This window comes from Phoenix dactylifera, chromosome 1 (assembly GCF_051530095.1).
Source record: "Phoenix dactylifera cultivar Ajwa chromosome 1, Ajwa_hap1_PhDact_Kaust_v1.1, whole genome shotgun sequence".
In the NCBI taxonomy this organism is placed as follows: Eukaryota; Viridiplantae; Streptophyta; class Magnoliopsida; order Arecales; family Arecaceae; genus Phoenix; species Phoenix dactylifera.
The window spans coordinates 55,033,847-55,052,500 of NC_143190.1; the positions used below are offsets into that span (position 1 = coordinate 55,033,847).

General features: G+C 37.3%; 1 protein-coding gene across 6 annotated transcripts; it reads right to left on the reverse strand.

Annotated features, from left to right (window-relative positions):
* Window positions 1-8,562: 8,562 nt before the first annotated feature.
* LOC103714201 (calcineurin B-like protein 7) lies at window positions 8,563-16,789 on the reverse strand. Of its 6 annotated transcripts, none has more exons than XM_039125448.3 (9): window positions 16,658-16,789; window positions 15,076-15,234; window positions 14,576-14,658; window positions 14,418-14,477; window positions 13,710-13,818; window positions 13,370-13,422; window positions 10,620-10,700; window positions 10,395-10,507; window positions 8,563-9,019 (listed from the first exon to the last, which is right to left on the reverse strand). In XM_039125448.3, the coding sequence occupies exons 2-9, from the start codon at window positions 15,152-15,154 to the stop codon at window positions 8,947-8,949; spliced, it is 651 nt and encodes a 216-aa protein (XP_038981376.1). In that variant the 5' UTR covers window positions 15,155-15,234; window positions 16,658-16,789; the 3' UTR covers window positions 8,563-8,946. The 6 variants fall into 6 exon arrangements, with proteins under 6 accessions (XP_038981376.1, XP_038981374.1, XP_038981375.1 ...); XM_039125446.3 differs by having other exon boundaries at window positions 15,046-15,234; XM_039125447.3 differs by having other exon boundaries at window positions 16,625-16,742.
* Window positions 16,790-18,654: the final 1,865 nt, after the last annotated feature.

Below are 18,654 nucleotides of genomic sequence, written 5' to 3' on the forward strand. Positions count from 1 at the left end.
ATTAGTGCAATCTTTTGACATAGATTTTTTGCCTTCAATCAGGTTTCTGTCACTATTCTGTAACCCTGATCCTATGGCCTCAAACACTAGTGACCATCTTAGTGCCAAACCTGAAAAATTTGATGGCCATAACTTTAGGAGGTGGCAGAACTAAATGCGGTTCTGGCTCACCACATTAGGGTTAATCTCAGCCATAGGTGAAAGTACTACCGAAGTTGATAATGGGTCCAACCCAACTACCTCTTCCAACACTGAACATTCTGCCTCCACTGGCACACCCTCTAGGACACCTGATGAGATAGATTATCATTGTACCCATAGAATCTAGGTGCTCTTTCTGAGAGGCTGTATGATATCTATTACACAGCCAAGAGTGCCAAAGAACTCTGGGACACCCTAGATAGCAAATATGGTCTTGATGATGCTGGGGTAAAGAGGTTCAAGGCCTCCGACTTCAATAAGTTTAGGATGGTGGACTCAAAGCCTATGAATGACCAAATTCATGAATTTGAAACCCTGATCCACCAGCTTAGGGCTAATGGAACCAATTTGGATGAATCATTCCAGGTAGCCTGTCTGATAGATAAACTACCTACTTCCTGGTCTGATTTTGCTAAGACCCTGAGCCATACCCAAGGAGTTCTCACCCTAACCCAAGTCTTAAACTCCATTAGGATTGAAGAGCAGCATAGGCTCAGAAATAATACCTCTACTGGACCCAAGAATAATACATATAATGTAGAGGCCCCTCCTAAGAAAAATCAAAACCGACCATTCCGTAAGAATTTCAAAAAGAAACCCTACAACCCTAGAAACCCTAATCATAATTACAATAGGATACCTATTCAATCCCAGGAGCAGAGGAAGAAGAAAGAGGAAGGTGGTACTCGTTTCTGTTATGTGTGTGGTCGGACCAACCATTTGTCTCCACAGTGCTTCTATAAGAAGACTGCACCTCTTCAATCTAAGAAGAAGGGTCCACACACATCCAGTGCTCAAGTCAACATGGTGACTTCCGGCGCTGGCTCCTCTGAGACAGCTTTCAGGTCTGTTTCCTTCACTCCTGAAGTTAACATGACTTTACAATCACTAGATTGGTGGATTGATACTGGAGCTGGTATTCATATTTGTTCGGATCGTTCCTGGTTTTCTTCTTACCAGATCTCAAGTGGAGGAGCTGTGATCATGGCAAATAGCTCGGAGGCGCGTGTGTTAGGAGTAGGACGTGTGGACTCAAAGCTTACCTCTGAAAAAGTCCTGTCACTGCACGGCGTCCAACATGTTCCAGTTGTTAGGAGAAACCTCATTAGTGGTTCTTTGCTTGTCCAGCAAGATTTTCGTCTTATTTTTGAGTCCAATAAGGTTGTAATTTCTCATGGTGTTATGTTTATTGGAAAAGGATTCCTTAGTGAAGGATTGTTCAAATTGAATGTAATAGCTCCTTCAATAAATGAAAATCCTTTGATTATGAATATAGAGTCTCCTTCTATTTGGCATGGTAGATTAGGTCATGTAAATTATAATTCAATTAAGCAACTTATGAACCTAAATCTAATACCAAAAAGTGATCTTAAGAACCATGAGAAATGTCAAATTTGTGTAGAAGCTAAACTCCCTAGGAAGCCTTTTAAATCCGGGATTCAGATCTATTAGAGTTGATCCATAGTGATGTTTGTGACTCTGGTAGAACTTCTAGAGGAGGTAACAAATATTTTGTGACCTTCATAGATGATCTATCCAAATTCTGTTATATCTATCTAATTAAAACCAAGGATGAGGTGCTCAGCAAATTTAAAATATTTAAGATCGAAGCTGAGAACCAACAAGAAAAGAAAATTAAAATTCTTAGATCAAATTAAGGAGGTGAATATACATCCAATGATATAACTCAATTTTGTGAAGATCATGGAATCATTCATGAAGTGACTGCACCCTATTCTCCCCAATCAAATGGAGTAGCAGAAAGGAAGAATAGGACTTTAATGGATATGGTTAACTCCATGCTTATAAGCTCAGGAGTACCAGAAAATTTGTGGGGGGAAGCTCTTGTTTCAGCCTGTTATATCCTTAACAGGATTCCCTCTAAAAATAATGATCTAACCCCATATGAAGTTTGGAAACATAGAAAACCTAATCTTAGCTATTTAAAAGTGTGGGGGTGCTTGGCAAAAGTAAAAATACCTGATTTTAAGAGAAAGAAAATAGGCCCTAAAACAGTGGATGCCATATTCATAGGTTATGCAGCCAATAGTAATGCCAATAGATTTCTGGTGATAAGTTCAGAAGTAAATGATATTAGTAACAACACTATCATAGAAGCCAGAGATGCAACATATTTTGAAGACACCTTTCCACTTAAGACTAGAGTAGATAGCGGTATAGCTAGTAGCTCTAGTAGAATAAGGACAAGAGAAATAGAAGTAGAAGCAGAACCTAGGAGGAGTAAAAGATACAGGGTAGAGAAAACATTTGGAGATGATTTTTATACCTTCCTAATAGAAGACTCTCCAACTACCTTTGAGGACGCAATGAAATCTTTGGATTCACCTTTTTGGAGAGAAGCTGTGAACAATGAGATGCAATCAATTATCCAAAACCATACTTGGGAATTGACTGATCTTCCTCCTGGTTATAAAACAATAGGATGCAAATGGATCTTTAAGAAGAAACTTAGGCCTGATGGCTCTGTAGATAAATTTAAGGCTAGATTAGTTGCCAAGGGCTTTACTCAGAGACCTAGGGTAGATTTCTTTGATGTTTATGCACCTGTAGCTAGGATAACTACTATTAGGGTCCTTATAGCATTAGCCTCCATTCATAGATTAGTGATTCATCAGATGGATGTCAAGACAGCTTTTCTAAATGGAGACTTAAATGAAGAAATTTATATGGACCAGCCAGAGGGATTTAAAACCCCAAGCCAAGAAAATAAAGTTTGTAGACTAGTCAGATCTCTCTATGGTCTTAAACAAGCACCCAAGCAATGGCACTTGAAATTTGATGAAACCATAATGACATTTGGATTTGAAATCAATAGCACAGACGAATGTGTATATCATAAGAGAGTTGGACACAAATTTGTGATTTTGTGCCTCTATGTAGATGATATACTGATCTTTGGGATAGATCTTCAGATAATTGATGAAGTAAAATAATTCTTAAGGCATAAGTTTGATATGAAAGACTTGGGACAAGCTGACTTAATTTTAAATACCAAAATAATTAGAAGTGCAAATAGTATTGAGTTATCCCAAAGTCATTATGTTGATAAGATACTCAATAAATTTAATTATTCCAATTGTCAGCCTGTCTCTACTCCATTTGATCCCTCTACTCATCTTAAGAAGAACTTAGGAACTCCTGTCCTTCAAAGCCTATATGCTCAAATCATAGGCTCACTAGGATTCCTAACTAACTACACTAGGCCAGACATAGCATATGCTGTAAATAGACTTAGTAGATATACTATTAATCCAAATAGAGATCACTGGACAGCATTAGAAAGGATCCTTAGGTATCTTAAGGGTACTAAGTCCTATAGTTTGCATTTTAGTGGATTTCCAGCTATTCTGGAAGGCTATAGTGATGCCAACTGGATCAGCGACACCTTAGATGTTAAATCCACCACAGGATATGTCTTTCTCCTAGGAGGTGCTGCTGTGTCTTGGAAATCCACCAAACAAACCTTAATATCTAGGAGTACCATGGAGTCTGAACTAATAGCTTTAGACACTACTAGCACTGAGGCTGAGTGGCTCAGAGATCTACTAATAGACCTTCCTGTAGATGAGTCACCTTTACCACATGTCTCTTTACATTGTGACTGTAAATCTGCAATAGATAAGTGCAACCAAGAAAATGCCAATGTAAAAATGAACAGGCACTTAAAAGTGCGTCATAAATCATTAAGATATAAATTGAAAAATAATGTTATTGCCTTAAATTTTGTTAAATCAGAAAATAACTTGGCTGATCAGCTTACTAAAGGCTTGTCTAGAATAGTAGTTCTAGAGTCGTCGAGGGGGATGGGGCTTAGCCCATAAAGATAGATCACCACGGTGGGAACCCAACCTTAAAAGGTTCAATGGGTAGAAACAAACCGGAGTGTGACTAAGAGGAGCACTATTTCATGTTTTTCTCATCCCTATGGCGCTAGTGCTCATAAAAGCAAGCGGTAGGATGAGTTCGTTTGTATAACTCTTAATGAGTCCGAGACCCAAGAGGCAGGAGCTTCCTTGCTAGCTTCCTTATTAGGACTCACCTATATGTGCAGTCGTGAGGCCGCGATTATGGAAAATGGGCGATTCCCTAAAAAGCACATGATAGATATCTGCGCATGGCCATAACAGCGCAACCCGCTTAGAACCCAGATCAGGCTATATTATGTGTGTTGTTGATTTAATCTGAGCCATGGACCAAGGTTCAAGGTTAAGACTACCTTGGCTCCACAGATGTAATCAATTGTCACTAAGTGAAGGTTCAAACCGAAAGGTACCTACACCTATTACATAATATAAGATATCCAGCATTTTGTTTTGATTTTAAAATTATTTAAAAATTAATTTTTATGGGGGATTGATGGAAAAATTAATGCACTGGGGCCCACTAGAATTTACATCCGCGTGCGCTTTTGGATTTGGAAACGGCCGAGCGAACCAATTGTGAAAAAAAAATATTAATGGCACGCGGTTCATTGAACCGCGTGCTCGTTTGAAATTGGAAAAGCCCAACGGGCGTTTTCATTTGCATTAAATGGACATGCGGGCGCCCGCTGCCGCACGTTGCCCACGTTCGCGTGAAGAGCGCGGACGCGTCCGCCAAAAAGACCATTTTACCCCTGCGCAAAATCCCTATATAAACCCCATATTTCATCTCTTTTTACACACGAAAAATTTCAGAAAAATAGTGAAAAAATTCTGAAAAAATTCTTCTCCCTCTTAGCCACTTCCAAATTTTATTTTTACATTTTTATTCAATTTATTTAGTTCTTTTCATTCCATTCTTTGCTGGATCTGCAAGTCCGATCGGGTTCGCTTTGACTTTTTCCGAGACGTGCCGAAGAAGAAGTTGTAGGGTCGTCGTATCTCCGAGAAGGATTGCCGGGTGACCCGTACGTGGGGGCAAATACTTCTTTGGGACAGCGTCTACGCGCTTCGACCTGCCTTCAATCAGGCTAATTTCTTCTACTTTTATTTTTAATTTAATATTAGTATATTTGTAGGATTTGAAATTCTATAATATAAATTTATTAAATGCATAGATTTATTTTGTGCTAGATTAGATTTATTTTGCATTGAAATAGAATTATTTGGATGCCGAATAATATGTATGTATATTATTCCCTTTAAGATTTTCCATTAATTGCATTTATAGATATATTTGTTTATTTAGATAATATATTGCTAACACGAATAATTGATGTGGGATTAAACACACGCCCGCACGGCTCCTCACAGATGCCCTCTGTCTCCTCTGTTGTTCATTCTCTATTCGAATGCTTTGTCCAGGGCTTTCAGTCATGCGGCTGAGACTCAGGCATTGGAGGCATACAAATTGATGCCGGAGTCAATTCAGATCTCACATTTGCTCTTCGTCAATGACTGTTTGTTACTGGTGCATGCGACGAAGAGGTTGGAGGGTGGTTCGAGATATTCTGGAGGACTATTGTTACGCTTTAGGTCAACGGGTGACCAAGCCATAGATAAAGCAATCTATCAAAGACATCCTGAGGATGGGCTGGGACTGAGGACATTTTCAGATACCTAGGGGTTTCGATTCCAAGGCATCGGCTCCGTCACAGTGACTATTCCGATGTAGTGTAGGGTGTGAGATGCAGGCTTGAGGGTTGGCAGATGGAGGCAATCCTCACATGTGAGCTCCCAGTGTACCAAAAAAAAAAAAGAAAGAATAATGGGAGTCGGGAGACAGATTAAGAACCAAAATGGGGCGAAAAGGGGATCAAAAAAAGGGACCATTGACGGATTTTCAGAAGCGGAAATGATAGGAAACGGGGGACCGGGGGGACGATTGGGGGAGAAGGAGGGGGATGGATTCTTACCAGAAAGAAGAATCGAGGGCGAAGAGACAACGGAGGCGAGCTCTAATCGAGCGACAAATTTAGGAAATTAGCAATGGATTGGAGACGGAATGCATCAATTTAGCGTTTCCGTTCGGCTCGAATTCGCTCCTCGTTGGCTCGTTCGAAAGGCCCCGCGCTTCGCAGCGAGAATTCCGTTCTACCTCGCAGCTATTCAAACGGCCAATTTTTTTTTTTTAAGAAAAAAAACGAGGTTCGGAAAAGGAAGAAAAAAAGTCGGGAAGGCGATGGTTGGACGGGACCGTTGGCCATATACTCGCTTTGCACCCGGGTCTGACGGAAAATTCTTTCACGGCGTTAGTAGCAGGATATGACTGGAAAGATCTGGAATTTAGTGTTAATTAATTAACGAAGATTCTAGTTACTAGGTTTCAGAAAATTGATGTAAGCCCCATCTAAAAAAGGAAGATCGATTCTGTTTTTGTATTTGACGTACACAATCTTTCTACTCTATCATACTATTTAAGGTGCTGGTTAGTCAGGCTAGGAAACTCTCGTTATTGTACAAATAGTTCTCGATCAAGAAGACTTGATTACCAAGATTTGGAGGATTATGAATATTTTCTAAGAAAGATTATTGCGTGTCGCCCGTTACATGTGAGTCACTCCTCTCTCTCTCTCTCTCTCTCTCTCTCTCTCTCTCTCTCTATATATATATATATATATATATATATATATTTGAGAACCACTCCATTTTCCGCGTCCGTACATGATTCTTCCTCAGCAAAGACGGGAAAGGTGTGAAATTTAACGGAAAGGCCGCAGGTATGTGTCAGCCTCCATCAAAGCAAATCACGTGCAAAAGCTACCGTCTTGCTGAACTTGTAGTTGTGGCAGGCTTTCTAGCCGTTGGGCATGTGTCTACCTTTAAAAATTTAAAATTTTCTTGTAATATATATCCCCATAAATATATAAAATTATATAAATATTCTGATAAAATTACATCTTTCCCCATATATATATATATATATATATATATATATATATATATATATATATATATTGACATGTACACATGTATATATATTCCATCTAAAGAAATAAACCATTTAAACTTGGATATGCAATAAAAAAATAATTATAAAAATATATACAAAAAGCAATTTTATTAAGATATTCATGTAATTTTTTTTATATTTATAAATATATACATAACAAGGATGTGGAACTAGCTAAAGCCAGCCTCCCTTTCATCCTCCAATCCAAACCCTAGCGCCTTTTCGTCTCTGTAGTCTGATAATTATTCATCTAATCCATTGCTCCTAAGCTTCAGGCGACGTTGAACCCCCTTTTCTTTTAATTTTCCCCCTTTTTTTTAATTTAAAGATTTTCAATATTCAAGCTTGAGGTCAGTGATTCGGAGCTTTTGGAATGCAAATCTTCGAAAGTGATAAAAATTGTGACTAGACTCATTCGTTGTGTTCAAAAATGGCTATGGAATTCCAACCATCTTTTTCAGGCATCATATCACTATCAAACGTTCCACATTTCATTTGGCTATGATGCTAAGTTGAAATTCTGTTTGTTTCTCATTTGATTTTAAAATAATAATAATAATAATAATAATACAAACATTGGATGTGGTGGAGATAAGAAAACATACAATTGCTAGCTTATGAAACTGAAGTCCTCTGTCTCCAAGAAAAAAATTTCAATAAGTTGGAAAAAAAGGTGTAGGGTGGAGTTGGCTTGAAAAAACGACAACGCAAAGAGGTGCAGGTTGAGATGGGAACCATGATGGTGTTTTGTTTTTTTTTTCCCCTTTTTGATGGGAATAAGATGCTTGTGATTAGGCCATGGAGATTGCAAGTTGGGGGCAGGGAGGAGGTGGGAAGACCAAGGAGGATGGGGTGACAGTTGAGAAGGAAGAACATGCAAAGAAAAAACAGAGCCAGAAAGTTGGAACAATGGAAGAACCGGTTTCAACCAGTTTCACTGCCCAATTTTACTTGAAGGTATTATAGGAGGACAGGTTTCAGCCTGTCAAGGGGAGTGCTTCATTCGCTACGTGCTGATGAATTGTGAAACGAATCGGCTGGTTAGCTTCGGGTCGCTAAAAAGGAGGATGTAACATCCAGAGCAACAACATACTTCAGCATAGGGCTTACTAGCCTGGGCAAAAACAAGACGGCGAATCAACCACTGTAAAGAAAGCAGAGCAACAAACCCACATCTCCAGATCATCAAGTTTACGAATTTCAGCTTTGGACTCAATACCTTGCAACTTGGAGAAAATGCGTTTTTCGCTGACAATGCCAATGATTGTCGAAGTCATGAATTATCATCTATGGAAGAAGGTGAAGATCTGCACACTGCTGCCATCTTATTCACTTAATCTGCTTCCACTTGACACTATTTTGCCTCTTTTATTTTATTTTCTTTTCTTCTTTCAGGGAAAACCATCTTCTCCTAGTAGAATACAATATTACACTCATGTTCCCGAATTCAGAGAGAGACCAAAAGAGAAGCCGCCATGATACCACAGGGGACCTGTAAATTTCGCTGGACTAGACTCCATTACACAATTGAAAAGTATACAGCACACGAAGTTAAAATATACATTGATACTTCTTATTGATGCTATAGGTACTAGCATATTATCTGAAAGTATCTATGTGCAGCTGGAGTAACTGAATCTTGATGCTTGATCTGCAATGTACCATATGGTTGCACAATAGATCTTGCAACTCAGGGCAGCAGGAGGGGTTGAGATCGGTTGTCGTCATTATCTTTGGGAGAAGCAGCATCGAGCATCGCACCCTGGTGGGAGATACATCATTCAACCTGTTGATGGAGCCAGGGGGCATCATCAATTTTGGAGGGAACAAATATGGCAGCAGTGCACATCTTTACTGGATTGCCACGTCTTCATTCTTGACTTCAGAATTCATAACAAAGCTGGGAAACGCCAAGGTTATGTCCCTGCAAACCAACATTACAGGAATCAATGAAGATGAGACAGAATGGACCTCAATTTTAGAGATAACAGGCAACCCAAAATGCACTTATAATCATAACAAACTCGCATAACAGGACAATGGTAGCTCAATCTGAAGAACTACTCTTTTATCTCTCTTTTCTTGAATTGACAAATTTATTCTCTATCTTGAACACGGGTGAACTGAGCAAATATGTGGACCAGAAAATGAAACTACCACATAGGAGGACAGCAGGTGGAGATTCTGAAAATTAACTTTATGGTTAACCCAATATCCATGATATGCACAAAAAGGTCATATATATGATTGCTGATAAGACTTTCGGATATAGGTTGGAGTATGTCGGTGAATAAAGAAATTCTGGGAAAAATGTTAACGAAAGGTGTAGACAAAAAAAATTATGAAAGCAATCAAGAAAATGTTAAAACAAGGAAAACTGAAGGTTTAAGTCCAGAAAAGTGGCATTATAGAGTTGTAAAAAGAACATTCACTGATGCAGATGAGTAGCATGACCTTGCAAGACAAGGGCAGGTGAACCAGAAAATGCAAATTTGAGAAAAGAAATCATGGCATTATAGAGTTCCTTCTAATCATCAAACATTCCATGTGGAATTTCTGTGGAAACCAGGCCAACCTCTATTTTGGTTAAACAATATAATTTTGCTGAAATGATTTATGACGAAGTAGCCAGATTCCTATGACATTCAGCAGTAAAAGATAGGCAGTGCATGAATCTTTTCAAACAAATTTGTAAAACTTTCATGAAAAACAAATGTAATCTTGGAAATATAATGCTCGGGAATTGCAAAAGTGTATAAGAATTACATAACACAGAAAATGTTCTGACATATAAAATTCAAGCTATGATCCCTCACATATAGGTCGACATTGAATCTATACATATCACCAGGATTAAAGATCTACACAGTTCACTTCATGTAAACAATTGCAATAAAAATATTAGGTTTGCGGGGATATTGCAAGATACTAAAGGATAATTGGTTTTAACTTCATCTGAAAATTTTTAATCAAAATCAGTTGAGTCATGCGCCAGAACTCAAGAATCAGTACCTGCAAAAGTAAATGTCATAACTAGGCACATCCAAGAATACCTAGGGAATTAATGTTGAGGTGTAGATCGATAGACCATTCTCCAAGAACATTTGAGGTCTTATCACTTTATATAGCATAAGCAACCATCATATATCACATAATATCAGGAAAATAAAAGCTCTCAGAAAAAAATTATATATCGCATATGAAATTCCCAAGATAATAAATTAAGCAAAATCATGTAGAAAACCATTAGTTATAGGGACAGTAAACCATGCAATATGGAAATTTAGTCTAAGGCTCACTTTAAGTATGGAAGAGTCATGTTCCGCAACATAGATGGATTTTTTTTAACAAACTCCTTCCATTCATCTAGGTCTATTATTCCATCACCTTTTGAATCTGCCTCACTGAATGTCTGTAGAGGTAAAGGAACATGAAAATTAGATAATCCAAACAAAAGCTACAACTGCATATAGTGCAGTCAATTAACATATGGAAGATACCGAATGAAGAAGATTCTGTTTCACCTTATCAACAATTTGTTCAACAACTTCATCTGAAAGAAACAAATCTGATTCATTCAAAAGAGCCAGCACCATCTCCTTCAACTGTTGAAAACATTAAAAAATGACAACAGAACTCTCCTTAGATGACATCAGATGCATGATACCATGTTTGAAATGAATTCTTTGTACAGATTATAAGAATCTTCTGGAGTAGAATGAGATTTGATTAGCAAGTATTTAACATAAGCATGAAGTACAAAAGAACATTAGTTCAGTAGATGGAAGTTATATTAGAATCGTGCCATAACAATTTTGATAAGCAGCAAGCTTTATCTCTTTTATATGATATTGGTGGTACACATAAACTATCTGCATATTTCAGAATTTTTCGCAGTCAGTTTTCAACCTGACTCTAAAACTCTATGAATCAGAGGAAATTTTCTTGCTAAGATAACGCTACGAGAGGGACATGCCATGATAAAGTTGATTCGCTGGATTTCTCACCTGCAATGATCCACTTAGATATTTAACTAACCATCTCCACAGTCTATGAAACTAAGGACATAAATAGCATTTTTCCCATCCAAAAGCAATATAACTATTGAAAGGCTTAATGCAAATAGTAAATTTATATCCAACCCTCTTGTTCTTACCCCTTCATCCATTGTCCCCTCGTGCCCTCCACCTATTTTCTATTCCTAATTTTTTTATTCCCTCTCTCTACTCTCCCATTTCTTTTCTTTTTGGCTTTCTAGCATGGTATCAAGCAAAAACCATAGAATTAGCATTCTACTGTTTGTTATGTCTTTTGCATTTTCCCAGGCCTCTCTTCCATATTGAAAAGAAGAAGGGGAAAAAAAAAACAGAAAAAGAAAAGAACCCCCCTCTCACCATGGCAAGAATGAGTTGTGCCGTTTGCACTGAATAATTGAAACGATCAAATATCCTAAAGTATGAAACTGATGGCCAGTAATATAGTAAGATACAGTATGAGCAGCCATTTAAGTGCTCATGTATGCAGATGCAGCTTGGCTTATCATGTTGGACCAATGCAGTCCTCCTGTAGCTAGGGTTCTATAGAGCTGCTAAGCACCTGCATAGGCCCAGAAAACCGGCACATGCAGCCCAGAGACATAAGGATTTTGATGATGAATTGTTGTTTACTAAGCCACTTCCCAAGGAAAAAATTGACTTTTGAGTGCTTATTTGAAGAGTAGCAGTCTAAATGCTATCTGCTTTCTTTACTTGGTAGACTGTTTAAACACCAGTTACATGAAATGCATCTTTATAGTTCCTAAATACATCGTGTTTTTTTAAAAGTAGTAGTGTAATTCTGTGTGTTTTTAATTTGTTCATCATCATATAATTGGTTGTTTGCTGCATTAGCTTATTTTAAATATAAGCATGGTTCCTAAAGAAATATTTAATTTTTAGGTTGATTTGTCATACGAATATAGAATCTTAAAGACGTGGAAGTGTACAGCTAAACTTTCTTTTATTTTTGAATATCTCCATTCTTATTTCTAATTCTCACTTGTTCTTATCATTTTGATTTATTTTTTTGCTAAATGTCCTCGTAGCAGCAACAACATATGCACCCACATAGCACATATGCACTGTGTGGTACCCCACCCTCTGGCATAACATGGCCAACTTTTCTAATCTTGCCAATGAGTTAAATTATACTAACTCCATTGCATATACATACCTATAATGATGATAATCATTTCAAACAAAGTCACTGAAGCTCTTTCTCCAAAGAAAAGGTTAGCTTTAGTAAAAGAACACCAATGATTTAAAAGTAATCTTCCAAAAGTTACAGCTGGAGTATTAAGTGTCTGGTATTGTAGCTATTACACCTTGGAGTGTTTTAGTGCTTCTCTGGATTAAAAAATTGAGTTGTTTTGGTGCCATAAACTTTGCCGTCTATATGGAGACTAGTGAAAACTCTATCCCTAGGTTGCATGTCAGTGTTCATTACAGTTTTTGATGACAGATTGAATTACTTATGGCATGTTCAAAGGTGTGGACAAACATAACATGGTTGCAGAAAATATGGGGATTTATTTCTTGAAGAATGATGCTATTTTGTAAAGCAGTCAGATTAATTTGAAGTAAGAAGAACCTAAAGCTAATAATGACCTTTTTTACTTGATCACTATAATTCCACAGAGGACAATCTACAAGCTGCTGTTTGAGCAACCAAGGAAATTTGGGAACAGCTAACAAGACTTTGTAACTTGTTAAGTGAAAAGGTTGGATATCCTCGTTGTTTCAGCAGTACAGCATCCAATGAAATCTTCCAATTATTTGAGATAAATTTCTAAAATTCTTAAAGTATCCAGATTTCCTCCTTTTTCTAACATACCACAATTAAATTCTTCTATTATTTTGTAATGAATGTTTAATAATTATCAACTGAACTCATGGTGCCAACAAAAAAAAGATATATTGTACCACTGATGACAAGATACTGTACAGTTGATTGAACACCAACTATTTTAGAGGCTTCAAACTATAGTCTACAATGCCCCTTTGACTACATGACGACGCTTGCTAGAATTTCGAAGATGATGGATCATGGGATCTATTACCATTCATCGAGCTAAAATGATTTATTATTAACAGCAATACTACTGGCCAAGCTAAGATACTTATGGCAACCACCTCCTCAATACCGAAAATCCAGAATAACCAAAAAGCATGCTGCAGAAACTAAACCTTAACACAAATAATGGAAACAAAGTAATAAAATAACCGATGATAGTTACCTCATCACGTTCAATGTATCCTGTCTGCCTCAAGTCATACAATCTAAATGCAACTGCCACAAATATACCCCAAATTTGTGCGTTAAAAATCAACCACAATCATTAAATTATATCAAAAATTAATCAGAGACTTGCTGGAAACAAAGCTAACATATTCTGAACTCCTACATGCGAACTGCCATTTGAAAAGATGAAAACTTGAATTTTCAAATCCACTGCTAAAAGAAGTCTAATAGAATCCAAAGCATAACATAGTTCCATTAACATCAAAACCTATAGAATATATCGGCTAAGAAAAAGAATAAAAATAAACCTAAATTATATATGGTGAAGATCATACATGCAATTTTATCTTCTTCTGGAGCATCAGGGTGGAAAATGCTAAGTGATCGAACAAATTCTCCAAAATCAATAACCCCATTGCGTTTGACATCAAACAAGTCAAATACCTACAGAAAATTGTCAAGATAATATGAGAAATTGAAAATTGCCAAGATAATATGAGAAATTGGATATATGGCACTCCTAATAGGCTGCCATGCACAAAACTTTACAGTCATCCGTCATATAACTCAGTACTCTAGCACAAAGAACAAGATTGTTAAAACTTAAAACCATGGTTTCAAAAACCGTCAAAATGGATACGACCGGTACCTTACCATTCCAGCATAAACCAACACTAGTATAGGTGCCAGGATGCCAAAATAGCTATGCCATATCGTACCATACTGATTTATACCGGTTTGTACTGGTGGTACCATACCGTCCGTATCAGTCGATACTGATGGTTTTTCAATTTTTTAGACCATGTTAGTTTTAGTACGTAAAGTCAGTACCAATACCACACCGATACTGTACCATTTTGATTAAAAAATGGTACAGAGTTTGGTACTCGTTAAAGCTTTCTTCCATCTATCAAAGCTCCAAATAGGTAAACTTGTGAAACCCAATTGATTAGACAAATCCCATTACAGAAAACTAAGGCATTTCACAAGTCCCCAAAAATTATCAAAGATATGACTAAAATTGAAAAGAAGAGTGAGCTGACCCTGTCTGCAAACAGATTTTGCTTCTTGCTATTCCTGAACAGCGCAAGTTGGAATTCTTCCTGCTTACAGAAATGATTTAGGTGCTCATACTAGGAGGCATAAAACCAGAACCATGAAGCAAATACACGAATTCCAGAGTGTTAAACAAAGATAATACCTTGTGTATTAGCCCATCTTTGATTATCGAAAAACTCAACTTTTTATATAGCTCATATAAAGCTTCTACTTCACTCACAGTAACTGTCATGCAATACAGTGTAATTCCAGTTAGACATGGACATCCAGGAGTACTGTAATATTAGCAATAAATGGAAAAAAATGCATCTATCATCCACTTAGATGAAACTACATCAAATAGTCATGCACTGGACAAGCAATTACAAGCTTAATACAAATTTGATAAACATTAGGATGCCTGAGATGCATGAGTTTTAGGCTCAAAGCTTAATGCACTGACAAGGAAAAAAAAATCAACACTTGATTCACAAATACATCCATGCTACATATCCTAAAGACAGTAGCCAGATATTGGAATGCCATGAAGATCACCGTGAGAATATACTAGATCCTCAAGCATGAGGTTTTGAAAACAAAATAAGAAAGACGAAGAAAAGGTCAGATACTCACAAAATATGGCATTAGCAAGAATAAACTCACAAGTTGTCTCAGTAGAAAGGACTTTTGGATCTTCGTATCCAGGTGTGTGTTTGGCGTGCTTTGTAGAGATGCAGCCCATCAAGCACGCAGGTATAACCAAAATATCAGATGAGATGAGAAACAGATGCCTTTAGTGCGACTCCAGGGTCAAGTAAGCACCTGCCAATCAACAGAGAAAAAGAAATTAATTGCACATAACATGGAAACATCAAGGGGGGCATGTGCAACATTGATCCGGATGGGAGAATGAAAATTTCATCATAACTAAATCGAGAGTATGAATTACAAAAGTCATAACTTAAGGGATGACTAAAAGAAAGGAAGGGGTGGGGGGAGTAAACTTATGATTTAAGACATGACGAGTGAATGGTTAATACAACACAGGAAAGGCTTCAACTGAGTTCAGACTTAAGATCAATGATTTCAAGGTCTCATCATATATAATGATTATTATTGGTAAAATCATGTCTGTGCCATGTTATATAAGAAACTTTCAAAGTGCTCCAAATCATGTCTGGGGAGCCGCTATGTAGTAAGAAGTCGATCAAAAGTCATGTCAAGCTGTGGAATAGCCTAGCGCCTCTTGTGCATTGCCCCTCCTCTTGACCACATCTTCATATTTTGTACCCCACCTCTTTTCCACTTGTACATAATTTCTTCATCTAATAAATTTTGAGGGAAGCTTCTTGCTTCCTCCTTTCTCCTTCAAAAAAATCTATTTTCTATTTTTTTTGTGAAAAAAAATCAATATATAGGATGGAATTGGTGAAAGATTCACAGTCGAGACAGAGACAATTCCCTAGTCTTCCTTTGCTTTCAAAATCATGGTTTCTCCACTTGAATTCCATTCATTAGTTAGAAGAAAAGTAATTGATCAAAATGATTATTTGAGCCAAAACAACAATCAAACAACGCATAATGGAAGCTGCCGAATTCAGAGCATCAAAATTTTCCAAATATCAGCTTAAAAAAATTTACAGCAGATTCTTCAACTACTTAATTTTAACTCAGGCCAAAAGTCGACGGGCAACGACAGAATCACCTGCATGGATTCAAACCCTAGTACTAGATATCCAAGAACCCACCATGCAGATCATGATACAAGAGTCTAAAGGCAAAAAACTAAATAAAATCTTGAAGGCATTCCAAAAACTTCAAGCTACGAACTATGTGCGTGCGCCAATTGGATTCCCAGAAAAAGCACCTAGAAAAAAGTTATATTTTTTAAAAAAAATCTTCCGAGAAACCAAGAAAAACCAAATTGTAGCTTCGGCTTCCATTCCAAGGTTCTTCCTTCCTCTCTTCCGATCATCACCAAGAGGAAAAACAGCGAAAAATCACCCCAAAAAAATTGTAAAAAAGCACAAATTAAGCATAAGTCTAGTATATAAACACATACAGCAAACCAAGACCCCAAAATCCGAGCTTTTCGACTGCATTACGAGAACTGGATCAAGTAAAGAAACCGTTCCGATCAAGAAATCGAAAACAGAGAGAGAGAGAGAGAGAGAGAGAGAGAGAGAACGAAAAAAGAGGTCCAGTTACGAACAATCGTATACGAAGCCCTCTGCAAATCGCTCACCAAGGAATTCGAATCGCCGAGCTCTCTTTTTCTCCGGCCTTGGCGTGCGACGCTTGCCTCCCCTCCTTCTCCCCTCCTTCCGGCCGTTTTATAGTTAAAAAATAATAATTAAAAAAAAAAACAGCGGTAACCAGAGCCACGAGTCAAAGCCCTTCAGCGGTCAGTTTTTAGGGTGAGATTGATTTGGATTTGGTTTAGCTTCTTGCGGTCCCCAACATACCCGTACAAGATACATACGTCAGCCAATGGTGAGAGTGTAATTCACTAGAAATATTTATATAGTAAAATTAAATGACACCATGCCCCCCATTTTTCTTTGCTATCATCTTTTATACTACCTGTTTATCTATATATATATATATATATATATATATATATATATATATATATATATATATAACATACACATCAATCAGAAGCAAGAGTTTGATTTATTAGATTTATAAGATTATACAATATTAATTTAAGCAAATAAGAATTGCCGCCGTCTGTTTTTTTTAATTATTATTAGTCACATCTGCACAGCCATATGCCTTTCTCAATGCTGGTTTGAGTAAATACGGAAGCATCAAGAAGAGTTTTAAAGTCTAACGACAGGTTGATGATAGTTTAATGATCGAGCAACTAGCATGAATAAATTCAATAAATAATTTATTCGTGTCGTATAGCTTGATATATTCATGATATTTTGATCATTAACATAATAATCGATAAGCCATCTAGTCTTACTCTATAGCTTGACATGTTTGTATCCTGATCATTGTTTAATTTGCTATTTGAACAATCTCTCTCATGATTTGTTTTCGAAGTTGCACAGGAGGTCCATTTACTGTGCCTACGAATAGATATCATAGAATGCAAATTTGAGGATAGGATTAATATGCGGAGCTTTCAAATGGAGTAGCTACTTAAGTAGGTAAAGATCGAATAATGTAATGCAAAGTTGCGGATAGGTTTTACGTGTGTTGCTTGCAGATGGACATATAAAGCATAGGGTAGCAAGCATGAATTTGGCTAGCAGCTTCCCTTACAATTAACCAGTCAGCTTTGTTTCTAGCTCAAGGCCCTTAAAAAGCATCATAATAGGTTCAGATTCTCCTTAGATATTAAATCATCTGATCTCAAGGATGGACGATTATCAAATGTATTATTTACGATACATTATATGCAAGGCATTGCATGCAATGATCAAATAATGTGGTGGCCATCAAAAAAAATATCTCTGTATGGGCCCTGAGACTCCATGGTGACTAGGCTACCACAAAAAGACCAATTTTGTAGATAGGATCCCACAAGCACGTCTGGCTGTTAATAGATTGCCACGAGCCACTAGAACTATTCTGGACTATTCTACTACTGCTCGTAGCCACACTTTGACAAGCTTGTTTATGTGGCAGCATGACAATCGTGCGCATGCATCACCATTTACTTGATGAAAAGTGCTTTAATGGTTGATGGAAGGCAAGAAAAATAGAGAGTGGCTCGTCATGACTCTTTAGCTTTCACTTTAAGGGTGGCATCAAATCGAGAATAGTTGGCACCCACAATGAGCCCGCGGGTCAACTTCACGGAAGCTTTAGGTCTTCCGACCATCATCCAATGGTCAAGCGTTGGTATAGTTTTTGCATCTGCAAGGTTCATGCTCTAGAACTGAAAGAGGGCAATAGATCTTAAAAGAGTTATATATATATATATAAGTAGCTGAAGCTATATTGGATAGAAAAGAGAAGTACAGAGAATGAAGGTTAGGAAAATCCATTCATAGTGCCAACAACAACAGTAGCAAACAGAGCCCATGATAAACAATAAAAAAGGTTTGGTTTGGTTTCTGTCAGTGTTCGTTCGACCCTCTACTATAAAAAAAAATTATTTTCTACACCACATGCATCACATAGCCATTACATGCCATTAATCATAATTACTTATTCCTATAATAATGCACTAAGGCGCATGCTTTATGAATAGAGGCGGTAGAAATAAGCGGTTGTGATTGATGG

Coding starts and splice junctions, on each gene's coding strand:
- LOC103714201 (XM_039125446.3), bottom strand. CDS start 15,154: ATGGGCTGCATCTCTACAAAGCACGCCAAACACACACCTGGATACGAA. Junction 10,701..13,369: donor GATACATTGAACGTGATGAG/GTAACTATCATC, acceptor TGTTTTCAACAG/TTGAAGGAGATGGTGCTGGC. Junction 9,020..10,394: donor ATGACTCTTCCATACTTAAA/GTGAGCCTTAGA, acceptor GTTGGTTTGCAG/GGACATAACCTTGGCGTTTC.